At 33.4% G+C, this 14,943-nt stretch overlaps 1 protein-coding gene across 2 annotated transcripts in view; it reads right to left on the bottom strand.

Moving 5' to 3' along the window:
• The window catches only part of LOC124369211, a 64,903-nt gene that overhangs the window by 24,456 nt on the left and 25,504 nt on the right, over positions 1 to 14,943 (bottom strand). For both annotated transcript variants that reach the window (XM_046827050.1, XM_046827051.1), the window contains 2 exons: positions 8,981 to 9,208; positions 832 to 1,048 (listed from right to left, as the gene is read on the bottom strand). In XM_046827050.1, coding sequence (XP_046683006.1) covers positions 832 to 1,048; positions 8,981 to 9,208 — 445 coding nt within the window. The remainder of the gene's footprint in view (positions 1 to 831; positions 1,049 to 8,980; positions 9,209 to 14,943) is intronic.

Here is a 14,943-nt window from a genome sequence, read left to right as displayed (position 1 = left end):
TTCCTTATCAGGGACCAAAATAAACTTCATTATACCTTCCTTATTCCATAATTAATCGAAAAATACTCAATGAGTCATACTTCCTATCGCAAAATCGTCTCCAAATAGAATGACCTGACATTTTCTAATAATAAAACGTTGTTCTTTTAGTTTTTGTTTTCATTGATTGTCGTAACAACTTATAAACTTATAAATTCTAAAATAGGTTAAAGAAAGTCTCTCCTTTTTAATACTGTAATTTATTTTGTCTCTGATAAGGAAAACTCGTCCAAAAATAGTGGCCTCTTGATAAGTACCAAAACAACATAAGTTTCACAGGTAAAATAGTAGAGAAACAGCATAAAACTCATATTTATCGATAGGTTGGAACTTAATGAATACAACTGTCTGGTCATTCGGCCAAAATAATCTTTTACTAAATAAAATATTATCGAAATACGAAACGTCAAAATTAGCGACACTGGCACTTTATGTACCGTCAAAATTAGCGACGCTGTGGCACTCAAAGGGTTAAGACAGTTTCCATAGTTTTTATTACTATTTCAGTAGTTTTAAATCTGAGACTAAAGCCTCCAACTATCTGTGCAGGCATGGTGACAAATGAAAAATACCTCAAGTTTGTATCTATCACGTAATAGAATACAATTCTAAAGAGTTTAATCATAAATGTCTGAGAGAGCTATCAACTATTATAATTTAATTTTTAAAGATGTATTATACAGAAAAAAGCTGGAATTCTAAGCTCGGCTGACCAGTTTGTTATCTTCATAGTTGCAAGACATTATTAATGTAGAATAACGAATGAAACTGCTTTAGCATTATATAACTTACCATCCAGCAGTGGCATGTGCAACTAGTGTAACTGTAGTAGAGTTGGCGACTATGTGATGGCAGACCAATCTCATCTCAGTTGGCCCGTGTTCCCTAGTGATACGCAAAGTAGCGTTCTTGTGTGAGAAGTGGTATGAATGCCCGTTGTCCAGACTGTGCCAGTGGTGGTGACTTACCACCCAACCAGGAAATTGACATCTCTCGTGTCGACTCTCCACTACATATCCACATAAATAAATGGACAGTGATAACAAGTTTGACAATATTTATATATAAGCCGATGACTATTATTTTATCATTACACCTCGTATATTTGGTTTCTGTAAGGTGCAATTGTATATGAAGAAAATCATTGAGTAAAGTTTAGAATATATTAATTGATTAAAACTAGAAATTAAGTTGAGTTGGATCGCTGCTCAACACAAGTTCAGAAGTGTCAGCAAACATATATGGAGTGAGTGGCACTAACAGATGATGTAGTGTAGTGATGTGATTGTGAAATGAACATTGACACAAGTATATGCAGTGAAAAATGGTCATATTTCAAGCTAATACATAACCAAACACCACAGCACATAAAGACATATTTCATTTCACATCACGGTAAAGATAAGAGGTAAGACCATCTCCTTGGCATAAATAATACGTTGCGGCTTAACTTGATGCCTCTATATACCTCACACTTTAATTAATTTATAATCAAAATAGATATCATCTAGACGATTTGATTGCATCTTGTATATCTTGTTTATGATTATTATCGCAATATAAAAATGATTTAAAGTTTTTAAGAGATCAATTATGTGTTGTAATTCATACTTCAATCATAACTGTTCTACATACATGGCCTATCTTTATTCTTGTTCCTATTGACTACTATATAAATTTATAAGCTTAATTTATTAAAGCAATTCTGTATCTATGTTCTGTATCAACAATCTGTATCTATATTTTATTACATAAAATATTGTATGTATAACATTTCAGATTATACAGTGTATAATACACCTGTATAATCTGAAATGTTATACATACAATATTTTATGTAATAAATTATAGATACAGATTGTTGATACAGAACATAGATACAGAATTCATGTGTAATAATAATATTAAAGTACATCCTATTTGTACATGTTGATTATGACATTTCTAGACTACTTAGTTTTCGTATATCAGAGAACATTTTAAAATATAAAGCAAGTAACTAAAGTTATTTTGGTAAACAAACACCAATTTTGTTTAAATTTGTTAGCAAAACTAAAAATAACAGAAATATTCAAAATACTGTATTTAGCATGCCAGGAAGATTACTAATTGTTTATTTATGAAAATTACTTAATAATAGACCTGGTACTTTTTATATGTAAATATAAAACTAAGTAAGACGACACAAATTAGGTATTTTACTTGTAAAAACCTAATACCGTAATAATAATTTTTATAAAGGAATAACACCTCTTTAATAACAACAACCACTTGCCTATGGATAATGACTTGATCTTGCTCAACAATGTAAGATCATATCAGTTCATAGTACATGTATACTACAAGTTGAAGTCAAACAACTGCACAATTTTTTATGCCACAGCAATATAACAACAGCACGTTAAAATCAAATCCAGTCTAATGAAAATCATCAATAAAAAAGTTCATACACATAAAGAATCAAGAATCAAGAATCAGTCTTTATTACCCATAAGTCACAGATTTACATGCATGAGGTATAGTCAAAAAAACAGGAAGCATGTTGTTCACAATTGTCAAAGGAACTATAAAATTGAGATTAAAAGTACACAAAATATGAAAGTTTTGTGGTTGAAATTTACGAAAACAACCTTAATTATTTGGTAAATTAGAACTAAATAACAATGTACAGGCAGTGAGAGAAGTGAAAACCTTAGGTTAATTACTTACAGATTTCAGCAGCAGGAAAGTCAAGAAATTCTTTTACATGATAAAAAGAATTACTTATTAGCCAATTTTGGAGTTTTATTTTAAATTGTTTAAAAGTAAGATTAAGCACTTCTTTAGGCAGCTTATTTAACATTTTTATACCCACTATCCTATGACTAGATTGATTTTTTCCAAGTCTAACAAAAGGTACATCAAAATTGTTTTTATTTCGGGTGTTGAAGTTGTGTACCTCAGCCCTTTTTACATGCAAGCAGGGGTTCTTAAAACTAGTTAACAGGATATTAAATATGTATAAATTAACAACAGTTAAAATCTTAAACTTAATAAAAATAGGCCTGCAGAGTTCTCTATGGTTAACTTTAGCTATAACTCTTAGAACCTTTTTTTGTATGACTAGAACATTTTTTAAGTGTGGGCTATTCCCCCAAAAAACAATTCCATAGCTGAGAACAGATTGAAAGAGTGAGAAGTACACTGTCTTAACATAGTCATCAGGTAAAATGTCACTTAGCCTACGAAAAAGAAATGTTAATCTGCTTAGCCTAGTACACAGATGCTCTATTTGTTTTTTCCAGCTCAAACTTTGGTCAATCCAAACTCCAAGGAACTTAACCTCTTTGCTAGTGTTAAAATTATTTAGTGGAGGTACTGATCTCAGTCCAAAAATAATAGTTTGGGTTTTCTCCTCGTTTAATAAGAGCGAGTTTGCAGAGAACCACTCAGAAACAGTTTTAAGTGAGTGATTAGCCATGTTTTCAAGTTGATTTAGGTCTCTATTGCATGTAAGTAATGTAGTGTCATCTGCATATAGGTATACATTACTTCTTAGACAATATGGTAAGTCATTAGTGGCTATAATGAACAGAAGGGGTCCAAGGACCGAGCCTTGTGGAACACCACAGTTGCTAGTAGCGATAGAGGACCATACACCCCCTGTATATACCGCTTGCCTTCGATTATGGAGATAACTGTTGAAAAATTCAAGAGTTTTATTTTTTATCCCATAGAAACTAAGTTTATGAAGCAAAGTGCCATGGTCCACGCAGTCAAATGCCTTGCTAAGGTCAATAAAAGAGGCCCAGGCAAAGTTTTTATTTTCAAAGGCACTTCTAACATCCTGTTCCATGGCCCCAATTGCATCCATGCAAGACTGTCCACTTCTGAAGCCAAATTGTTGTTTATTAAAGAGTGACCAAGACTCAAAATAGTGGTTTACCTGATTGTGTACAATGTGTTCAAGTACCTTGGACAGGATAGGTACCAGACAGATAGGCCGATAGTTGCCTGGGTTGTATTTATCCCCCTTTTTGAATTTTGGAGAGATTTTGGAAATTTTTAGGCATTCAGGAAAAATACCTCCTTGAAGGCAAACGTTAATACAGTAAGTAAGAGGTGTTACAATATAATGTACTATTTCTTTGATCAACCAATTTGAGAAACCATAGTAATCTTGAGATTTGGAGTTTTTCATCTTTTTGATGACCATAAGGACATCATCACAAGTTACAAGTTTAAAGTTAAGATTAGGCTGATCTATTTGTGTTAAATTAAGAAATTGCTCAAAAGTAGTCTCAGGTTTTACAATGTTGTTTCTGATGGAACTGACAGATTCAATAAAAAAGTTATTAAGAACACTGGAGTGTAAAGGAATACAGCTATGGTTGGACTTAGATTGTAGGTTAGGCCTAATTAGGTTCCAAGCTGTCATGCATTTATTGTTAGATTTTTCAATTAGGTTAGCATTGTGATTAAGCTTAGCTTCTTTTATTGTTTTCTTGTATTTATGTACTAAATCCTTATAGGCTAGTTTGTTGAGGTTGTTCTGATTTATTTTAAAATTATCATATGCAAGTTTAACTTGACCCTTGAGCCTGACAAGATCTGATGTATACCATGATTGATTTGACTTATTAACATATTTGGGTTTAGTTTTATACTTACAGAGAGGGTAACATTGTTCAAAAGCGGTCTGTATACTTTCAAAAAACAGTGTAAAAGGATTATTAACTGCATTTACATGTGTAATCCAATCGTACAGAAAAAGTTGATTATGCCAATTGATTTTACTGATTTTTACCTTGAAGAGGTCTAGTTTCTGTTTTGAAAATAATCTGCGTAGAACAGAAATATCATCAGTCTTATCAGGTCTAATAGACTGTTCAGACAAAAACCGAAACACTAATCCATCATGGTCTGAGAAATAACAGGGCACAGTATGGCAAAAAATGTCATTTTTGTTTATGTTTGAAAACACATTATCCAGGCAGGCTTCTCCTCTAGTAGGTTGGTAGTTGTGGTGGTAGAAATTAAACTGCCGAAGAACATTGAGAAAATCTACTACTGATTTTTTGTCCTTGGTGACATCAAACTGGGCGTTCACATCTCCTCCAATGACTATTTTATAATTAATCCATTTCTTGAGATAGAGGAGAATTTTTTCTATGCTTTCAAGAAAGACCCATTCGTTGCTTTCTGGTGTACGGTAAATAGAAATAATTATGAGCTGAAGTGAGTCGATTTCAATAGCGCACACTTCCAGAGTTTTTTCAAGGCTAAAACTAGAGAGGTCTATAGGCTTAAAATTATATACATCCCTAGCAAAGATGAGAGTACCACCCCTGCCAAAGACTGTTCGTGTGTAGCTAGTAGTTAGATTATACCCACTTAAACAGCAGAAATCAATCTCCCCGCTCTGCAACCAATGTTCTGAAAGACAGATGAAATCATAATGCTCCTGCATTGCAAGATCTTCCAAAAGTGTAAGTTTATCACTGACTCCTTGTATATTAAGAAAGAGTATTGCAAGCACACAATACTTTGGAAAATGCACAAGCCTTTCTATTTTAGTTGGTGTGCCAGCCATACTTAGTTCTGAGTCGTTTTTGTCACTGGATCTAAAAAAACATTTTCATTGGGTTTACTTACATTGGTATTTACATTCTGGTGATTTTTGTTAGGCCTAGGAGGGAAATACTTTCCGATTAAAATTCCAGTTGGCCATAATTCAGGGTTCATTACTTCATTTTCAAGTTCTGGAGGGATTCCTATTTTAAATGAGCTGTAGGAATTATGTCGTGTTTGTAACTTTTCACAGTTAAAATTTTTGGAGTTTAAGTTGGCCTCAAGGTGACTTATAATATCGTTTTCATTTACAGATACTTGGAGCCTGGTGATATATACCCAAGACTGCCTAGTCACAGCTAAGAGTTGATTGCTATTATTTTTACCAGATATAAGTTTATTAGGTTTTTTGCTTGTGGTCTTTTCTTTATGATTAAGCAATGGTTTAACTTGCCGTCTACCTTTATAGGACACAGTGCAGAAGCCTTCATTGTCTGCATCAGAATTATTACTACATTGGTGTAGGTTAGGCTTGGGCCTGCAGGCCACGCACTGCTTAGAATTATTTTTAGCCTTACTTGCATAAGTAGGGGCTTCCTGTAGATCACTACTTGCACTATCACTGACTCTCTTGTCGTTATTGGGAGTCTCATGAACTTCAACAATGTCTTTAGCCTTCATAGGCCTAGGGCTAACATCGTTTGAGGTTATGGTCAAACAGCCTACCGGCAAAATGTTTTTCGATTTACCTAGGTCAAAAGCGTTGTCGAATTTTTCATTTAGGAGCAGATTGTCAGTTACAAGACCTTTTACAATTTCGAAAAGCTTGTCAATTTTTTTTTCCAGCACTAAACCAGAACGTTCACTGTCAGAGTTTGCCGAGGTTAGCTCCTGGCAGGGTTCACAAGTCCAGTTTACTCCTTTGACTTGTAAGGCAGTTTTTACGTTGTTATATTCTATTTTAGAAATGTTAACACACTCGATGTGGAACCACTTTTCACAGTTACTTCCGCACTTTAAAGCATTTCCACGAGGTTTAATTGTATTTCCACACAAGCCGCAAACACTCGACTTCTCATCTCCCGCCATGTTTAGCTATACGTAAGTTCAAAACTATTTTGTGGTTTTGTGGTAAATTACATATTGCTATATAACTTAAACTAATAGTCCTTCTTCAGAATGAAACAGCATTAGCAATACAATTGACCATAAAACATATATCACAAAAATATATATTTTAAAATAGTTAAGCCACATTTAATTGCGCTAATAGAACAAGGAGTGACCTAAAATAACATTATTAACATTTGACTGGAATATTTCTGTTTGACTGCAAAATACAGTCAAAATCACTTCAGAACAAGTGCAAAATCTCAATATTTAATCCGAGTGTGAGACAGCTGTTGTGCGAGTTCAGGAATTTCTGACCACTTGGCCCATATTAGCACACTCAATATTTTAACAGGAGGGATAGCAAATATTAAAGAACAAGTGTGAATTTTAATGGTGAAAATACACACAATTTTTAACATATATTAATTAACTTTTGAAATCTGGGAAGGAGTCCTAAATTGTAATGATATTCAAACTGTTTGTATGAGTAAAAAATTCCCTAAGATTATTACATGTGTACTGAATCATTCCCTTAAAAAATTTAAAGAGCGCAAAGGCAAAGAAAACTTTAGAACTCTGAACTCAAAATTTTGAGACAAGAATCTTTAGATGCTAATGAGCGTTATCACCCAACTGTCTCATTAAAGCACAAGCAGGTGGTTGCTACTAAATAATAATTACGACTTTAAGATAAAAGAACTCATACCTCAGTCAACAGCCAACCAAATAGTGTTCGGAAAATAAAACCTGTGGAATATTATAGGTATAGAAAGAAGAAATTGTCTATAGAACCTTAACAATTTAAAATTGACAGTAAAACTAGCTACGACCCTTAACAAATAGTTGAATATTTCAACACAGTTTTACATAAATGGCTAACTGTCATTTTAAACTTTTGTCTAATCTCACAAATTTCAATATTCTCCACAGTGCTTTAAAAGATTAAAAGACCGACTTGCCAATCAACAGCACAGTTTCACAGACACAAAATTAACATCACCTTTAATTAGTTGTATTGGATACATAATAGATTAAGTTGAAAGCTAAGAATACAACAACAATACTTTTGGACTTAATAAAGTATTTGACACAACTGACGATGAACAAAATTGAAGACCTTGGGGGTACATGGACCTCTGACCAACAGAGAAAAGTTTTTTTTTTTTAAATCTGGCATACCAAAAACAATAAAATGCACAAATGAGATCCAGTTTACTTCCAGTTCTGAGGGGTGTCCCTTAAGGGTAAGTGCTTTTTACTCTACTTTTATAATTAATAGTTGGCGAAACTTTATTCAATAAATTCTCTGCAAATTCAGAACAACTACTTTTTTGCATTCATAATAGTTTAGGAATTGCCCTTTACTTCATTTATTAAAGATCTACCGAAGTACTTGAATAAATTTATCACAAAACCGATATATGCTGATGATACCACTCACTTCATGTGGAAAGATACCAAAAACACAAAATCTGGGAGATTGGTCATTCACCACAATGAAAATGTTGTTATGCGCAAGAAAGGGATAAAGTATAAACACCTGCCTAATGTCAAATTAACACACATCAGATGCAAAGCACTATGGACTGATAATAGATGGAAGACCTCAAATGGACCTCTCACGTTAACAACCTGTGCTGGAAATTAATTACTGAACTGTATGTGGCTAAAGTGATAAAATCAATAAGTGAAATAAATTCAGTAAAATAATCTACTTTGATTTGTTGGAATTGAACCTTCACTATGGCCTCTAGGTCTGGGTAAATCTCCCACAGGAAATCTACAACATGTGCTGATGATACAGAAGAAAACAGTAGAGCACTTGGTGATTTATTACCAAGAGAGAGTTGTCAAACAGTTTTTTTCAATCTCTCAATCCTAAAGTTGTGTCCCTGTACGTGCTGGAGACAGTAACCCAATGTGCATGAAAGAGGTTTTCCCAGAAGTTTTAATAATGTGGATATAGCACACTTCAATACAACACCAGACAAGAAAAAGATTACCAGCTTCCTGTAAATCATCTTGTTCTGTTTGAGAAGAAAGCCTCTTACATAGTTTTGGAACCATTTCATCAATTGACACGTTACTATTCTAAATGAATTTGTAAATAAAGAGGAAGACTTATGACACCAGCTGTGTAAGCCTAAGAACAAACTAAACCTGTTACATATAGCGTTCAGAAATATCATATTTTATACTATCGGCTTAGGATTTTAAATTTTGGATTACTGCCTACTGAAATTTAGACATCCTACTAACTTTTAGCAATACTACAAACCTCTAGTAAGGAACATGGTCTTGCTCCCTTCAGTAGGTGAGGTGACACTACTGCATGTAGCATCCCCACTCTGCGCCACTTGGTACATCAACTCACTGCCAGGTTTTTTGTTGTACATGAAACACCGGTAGCTGTCTTCCTCCAACAGATTTAAGTCTTTCTTTATCTTTGCTACCAGATATCTACTATTGCCTTCCTTCCATGTTGCTAGGCAGTTTAACTCCTCCACTGAAACATGCCAAGAGCCTTATAAACAATTAAGTCAAAATTTAAAATTACTTCCTTAATTAAATTTTATTATTATCATATTTTTACATTTACATAATATTTCAATGTATTGAATTTCTGTATATTTCTTGCATTACTAAAAATACCATACAACTATAAAAAATCTTACTTAATACGTTTGTTTAATCCTTTGCATGCCAGCCTATTTTCCAAGAGTACTACCCAAAAACGCCAAGGGCATTTTCAGCAGTTTTGCAAGCTTTCACAAAATGTATCATAACTTTTTTATTTTTTAACAGATATTGATGATTTGTTACCATTATTTTGCTTATGAAATGCCCTTGTTCAGTTGGTAAATTGTAGTTGGATAAATGTAATTTAAACTTATAAAAAAATAAAAATTTTCAAAAAATTTTTTTTAGCTCAAATAAGTGGTTTCAAAAAAATGTATGCTGATTTCCTGTTATATCCTAGTAAACTATATCTACCCCTTAACCTAATTACAAAATTTCAAAAGCCTATCTTATATAGAAGTCCAGTTGTGATTTTTTTCACTAAATGTGACATGGGCACAGTTTTTGCAAGTTGCATGGACGTTGTATGTAATGTTATACTATATTCACAAATCAATATTTGACACTATACTAAAATAAATCGGTACTTTGGGATTATACCGACCACACCAGTATGAAGAACACAACAATATAAATTTATAGAAACAAACATGATAGAACGAAAAAACAACTCTTTAATTACAAAATTACAACGATTATCAATTGTTAATGGGGTCAGATTCCGTTAAATGCCCCCAACGCTTAAACTTTTTTCAATGAACTTAGAATGTTATAAAATGATGTAGTTGAGTAACAGAACTAACATTCCATCAATCAACAAGCATTTCCAGGTATTGTGATCGGTATTGTTGTCGCTGTTATCTTATCTTTCTCGAGAATCCCGATTACGGCAGGCCGTGCGCATCACATGATTATTTAAGTTTTTTGCACGGTACATAATTGCCTTTCCATTACAATTCAATTTATATTTCTGATCAGCCCCTCTAGAATTTGATATTTTACTGATAGGTACTATCTCGAGGGATGTTTTTTTTTTCATTGACATCAGCGCGGGGTTCGGCAGCACCTTCGGCCGGAGGCACTCGCATTTTGGGTGGTGGAGTGTGATCAAGAATAAAAACAAGTTTTGTGTTTTTTTCAATAAAGAGTTTATTTTTTGTTGAATTTTTGTGTTTGGAGAAATGTAGGGGTAAAACACGGAAGTACAACAAAGCGACGCACCAGCTGAACGGGCGGCGAGACTCTGCAATCGCGTTATCTACTAGACCGTTCGACTTTGACCTCTGTCTGAGGATCGGGAGGGGTTTGCGATAAGACAATTCCTGTTTTATATTGACGAAATATTGTTCTACGCTAATCTAGTAATCAGTAGAAGCTAAATGTCAAATAACGATTCATGTCTGGGTGTGGTCGGTATAATCCCAAAGTACCAATAAATCTAATAAAAGGGGCATATTAAAAATGCCCTAAGAACAAAAGTAATGAGAGAAATACAAACGTAAACAACGCACAGCAACACGAACATAACCTCACTCTCGACCAAACAATCCAACAGTTGCGAAGCTCAAATACGACCAAACAAACAGTCCATAGAGGAATAAACTACTTTGTGGTTTCAAAGCAACTAATCAACTATCGATTAGTCAAAATTTCGCGGCAATCAGATGAACTATAAGAAAATTACAGGCGAAAAACGTGATGTATACATGTGTGTGTGTGTGTGTGTGCACGCACGTAGCGATTGGTTTCAAATTCTTTGTTATTTGTCAATGATTTAGTTTTAAATTATGTGTATGTGCTACTTTAATTTAGACTAACATTTACAGGATGATTATTGTCTGTAAATTTATCATAAAATAAATACATTTAAAATATTAATCGCACATACAATTATATTGCTTATTAATCAAAGGCAATACAGTACAGTATACTACAGTATTGAGCAGTATTAATACAACTTATTTAGAATTTGTTTGAATACATAATTCTCAATATTTAATATTACTGTTCATATAATTTGAGTGATAGACAGAATATTACAATACATACAAAATCACAATCTGTTGCATAATTTAACCCTTTGCGTGCCACGGCGACGATATATCGTCGCCAAAAACCCTTGCGAAAAGGTGCCACGGCGACGATCTATCGTCACCGACTAACTGTGCGAAAAGTGCCAGGCGACGATCCATCGTCGCCGTCTGTTATCGTAATTTTTAACGCTTTATTTTTCATGAATTCTTTTCACAACCAATATTGTTTTATTTGTTAACTATCCTGCAATAGATAAATAATAGTTCACATAGTACTTTATTAGTGAAGGTAAAAAAAAACACAGAATAATAGAAGCAACAACAGCTGGCGGTGATCAGCCGGGGCATCGTTGGCGCGTAAACAACTCGCTACGTATAGCAGTCTGTTCGGTCACATAGTTGTGTTTACATCGTTTTGAGGTTAGGATCTCTAAAATGCTTCGTTAAATTGATATCTTTGTAAGTTTTAGTAGTTCTTTTGACTGTTTTTTCGTGTGTTAATCATAATAGACATTCAGAAATGGATCGTGATCACTTAACTGTAAGTGAAGTGGACAGACAACTACTGAGTGATTTGTCGGGTAGTGATAACGATTCAAACTTTTCATTGTCCGATACTTTTGATGATACTGATGAAGACCCTACTTACACACCAGAACAAGACAATCAACCGAGATTTGTGAGTCGTAATTCCCCGACCATAGGCTCTCAATGTGACAGTGATACTTCAGTTCAACCTGGGCCCTAGACAAGACCTACGTTACCTAGGCCTACAGTTGACAGGATAGTCTTTAGTGACAGCTCATCTGAATCAGACAATGACGATCATGAAGGTAATGAAATTTGGCAGGCAATCAATGAAGGAGACACTAATTTTATTCATAACTTTTCTTTTAACGAGACACCTGGCCCTAAACATGGCCCTCCAGTTACTGCATCTCCTATTGACTACTTTAATTTATTTTTTACACAAAGTCTTATCACTATGTTGGTCACTGAAACCAACAGATATGCTAATCAAATAATCACTAGCAATGGAGAAAATATATCAGCTCATAGCCGCTTGCAAGGATGGCTTCCCGTCTCCTATTCAGAAATAAGGGCATTCATTGCTGTTATCCTCAACATGGGTCTTATAAAAAAACCAACCATAGCTTCTTACTGGACAAAAAACAAATCACAATCTACACCATGGTTCCAAAATATGTTTACACGCAATAGATTTCAGACTAATTTTACAATTTTTTCATGTTATTGACAACACAAAATTTCCAAAACATAATGAACCTGACTATGACCCTACACAAAAATTTCAGCCTATTATAGACCACTGCAATTCTTTGTTTCAACGCTATTATGTAGGACACCAACAGCTGTCTGTCGGCGAATCACTAATAGGAACTTAGTCCCAAACATCGCTGATGCAATATCTCCCCAACAAACACCACCACCGTTGGGGGATTAAATTGTAGGTCTTATGTGATTCAATTTCTAATTACTGCTTGAGCTTGTTCTGTTACAAAGGAAAAAATGACCAGGAAAACAGGGAAGAAATCAAGCAATTTGGTCTTTCATACTATGTGGTATAAAAACTTCTTACAATGTGCAACTGACTAAAAAGAGGCTACCATATTTTCACTGATAATTTTTTTACCAGCATTCCCTTGGTAAAAATGCTTTACAAAAATGACACTTTTCATACTGGCACAATTCGGAAAAACAAAAAAGAGCTACCCGATGCTGTTAAAGTTCAGTTACAGGTGGGACAAAAAGTTTATTGTAAGCAAAATGAAAATTTAACTTAAGCATACAGACAAAAGAAGTCACAAAAAAACCAGTTATTCTTGTTTCTTCAAACTCCAAACCAAAAGAAGTAGAACATTCGAAAAAAAGGCATGGTCGTGTAACTACAGAAAAAAAAACCTGAAATGGTCTTAGATTATAACAAATATATGGGTGGGATAGACTCATTCGATATGATGTTATACACATATCTCGACGAAAGAAGAACTTTGAAATACTGGAAAAAAACAGTTTTTAACACGTTTTCACGAATGGTGTTGAATTCCTACATTATTTATAAGGAACTAAAGATTAATAACAGACAAAAACCAATGTCACGTTACAAGTTTGTAGTCAGCATAATTGACTCAATTACAGATGATTGGATTGAGGCACAACAAGAAGCAGCTACAGAGTCTGGTGGAAATAACCGAAAATCAAGGTGCCTTGAAAAATTACCAGCTAAAAAAGAAAAAATTTGTTGGGTCTGCACCAAGAGTGGAGCAGAGTACAAAAAAAGGGAAGAAAGCGGTCTAGAACAGTGTGTTCACAGTGTGGAGAAGGCTGCCATGGTGTGTGCTTTCCCAAACATGTGTGCAAATGAATTGCTTGACTTTGTGTGTGTGTGTGTGTGTGTGTGTGCATATTTTTTTGGAAAATATGAAGACTATATATTGGATATTGGACTTTAGAACCAACGGATAAATGTAAGTAATGCATTATTTATTTTTCCTTTAGTGTTTTGTTACCAATACTGAAAAATGATTTTTTTTATAATGTACATAATTTCAAACAGTGTTATGTATCTATAGTAATTATATAAAAAAGTTAACCATTATTTTTTTCACATTAACAATGTTATAAAGAATATTTAAAAAATTGTTCCCATGGTAAAATTGTTTCTTATTAATTTGTAAAAAAAAATAAAAACTAAAAAATAAAAATTGCTTCATACATTTTTTGGTTTTGACATTCCAAAACTAATATTATTTTCTGTTGTTACGTTTGTTTTGTGACATTTTATTGTAATACAATTTATTACAAAAATTTTGATACCTGTTTCATAAAAATAGTATGAAAAATAAAAAAATATATTCTTTTTCCTGAAGCCCAGTAATACTTCTTATTATTCCCTGGCATTTTTCGCATATGACTTGCATTATAGTTGCTAGTGCATTTCTTTTGTAGTAAAATTTTTGCCTTGTGGCATTCAAAGGGTTAAAACAGTGAAGCAGCATTTCACTGGAATTATACTTCCATTGCTATTATTGACAAATATAAGACAACCAGCTGTATGGCATGACCAAATGATATGTAAACAATGCCAATTTTTTGGATCACTGCAGTATTGGCATAACACTGCCTGGTCAATAAAGGAAACATTGGTGCAATATTCTCGGAACTTTTTGATACAGTTGTAGTTTGTGCTTGTATGTTGATAAATAAACAAATGAGGGATAATTAATTTGTCATCTACAAATTATTATGTCTACCTTCTAATCTTCATGTTGTATAGTTTTTGTATATCAGAGGCATTCCCAGTTTCAACCAGCTCTAATAACTGAATCTTTTAAAAACAGTAAATTTTAAAAATTATAAACAAATCATCTCCTTAATGTCTAATAAATAAGCTGCTAACAAGATGAACATTTATATAAACAATGCAGTAAGGAGAAGATTCAAAATTCAAATATATTTCCAAAATTTCTGTGTCATGACACAGCTCTTCCAGTGAATCATATGTCAAACAGTTGCCTAGTTACATAACACTAATGTTAATAATGTAAAATATTTGTAGTTTATAAATATGTAAAAATCAATATTATATTCTCAAACATGTATATAC

Source organism: Homalodisca vitripennis, chromosome X (genome assembly GCF_021130785.1).
Source record: "Homalodisca vitripennis isolate AUS2020 chromosome X, UT_GWSS_2.1, whole genome shotgun sequence".
NCBI lineage: Eukaryota > Metazoa > Arthropoda > Insecta > Hemiptera > Cicadellidae > Homalodisca > Homalodisca vitripennis.
Note: the sequence above shows the minus strand (reverse complement) of the source record. Positions and strands in the feature narration are given on the sequence as shown.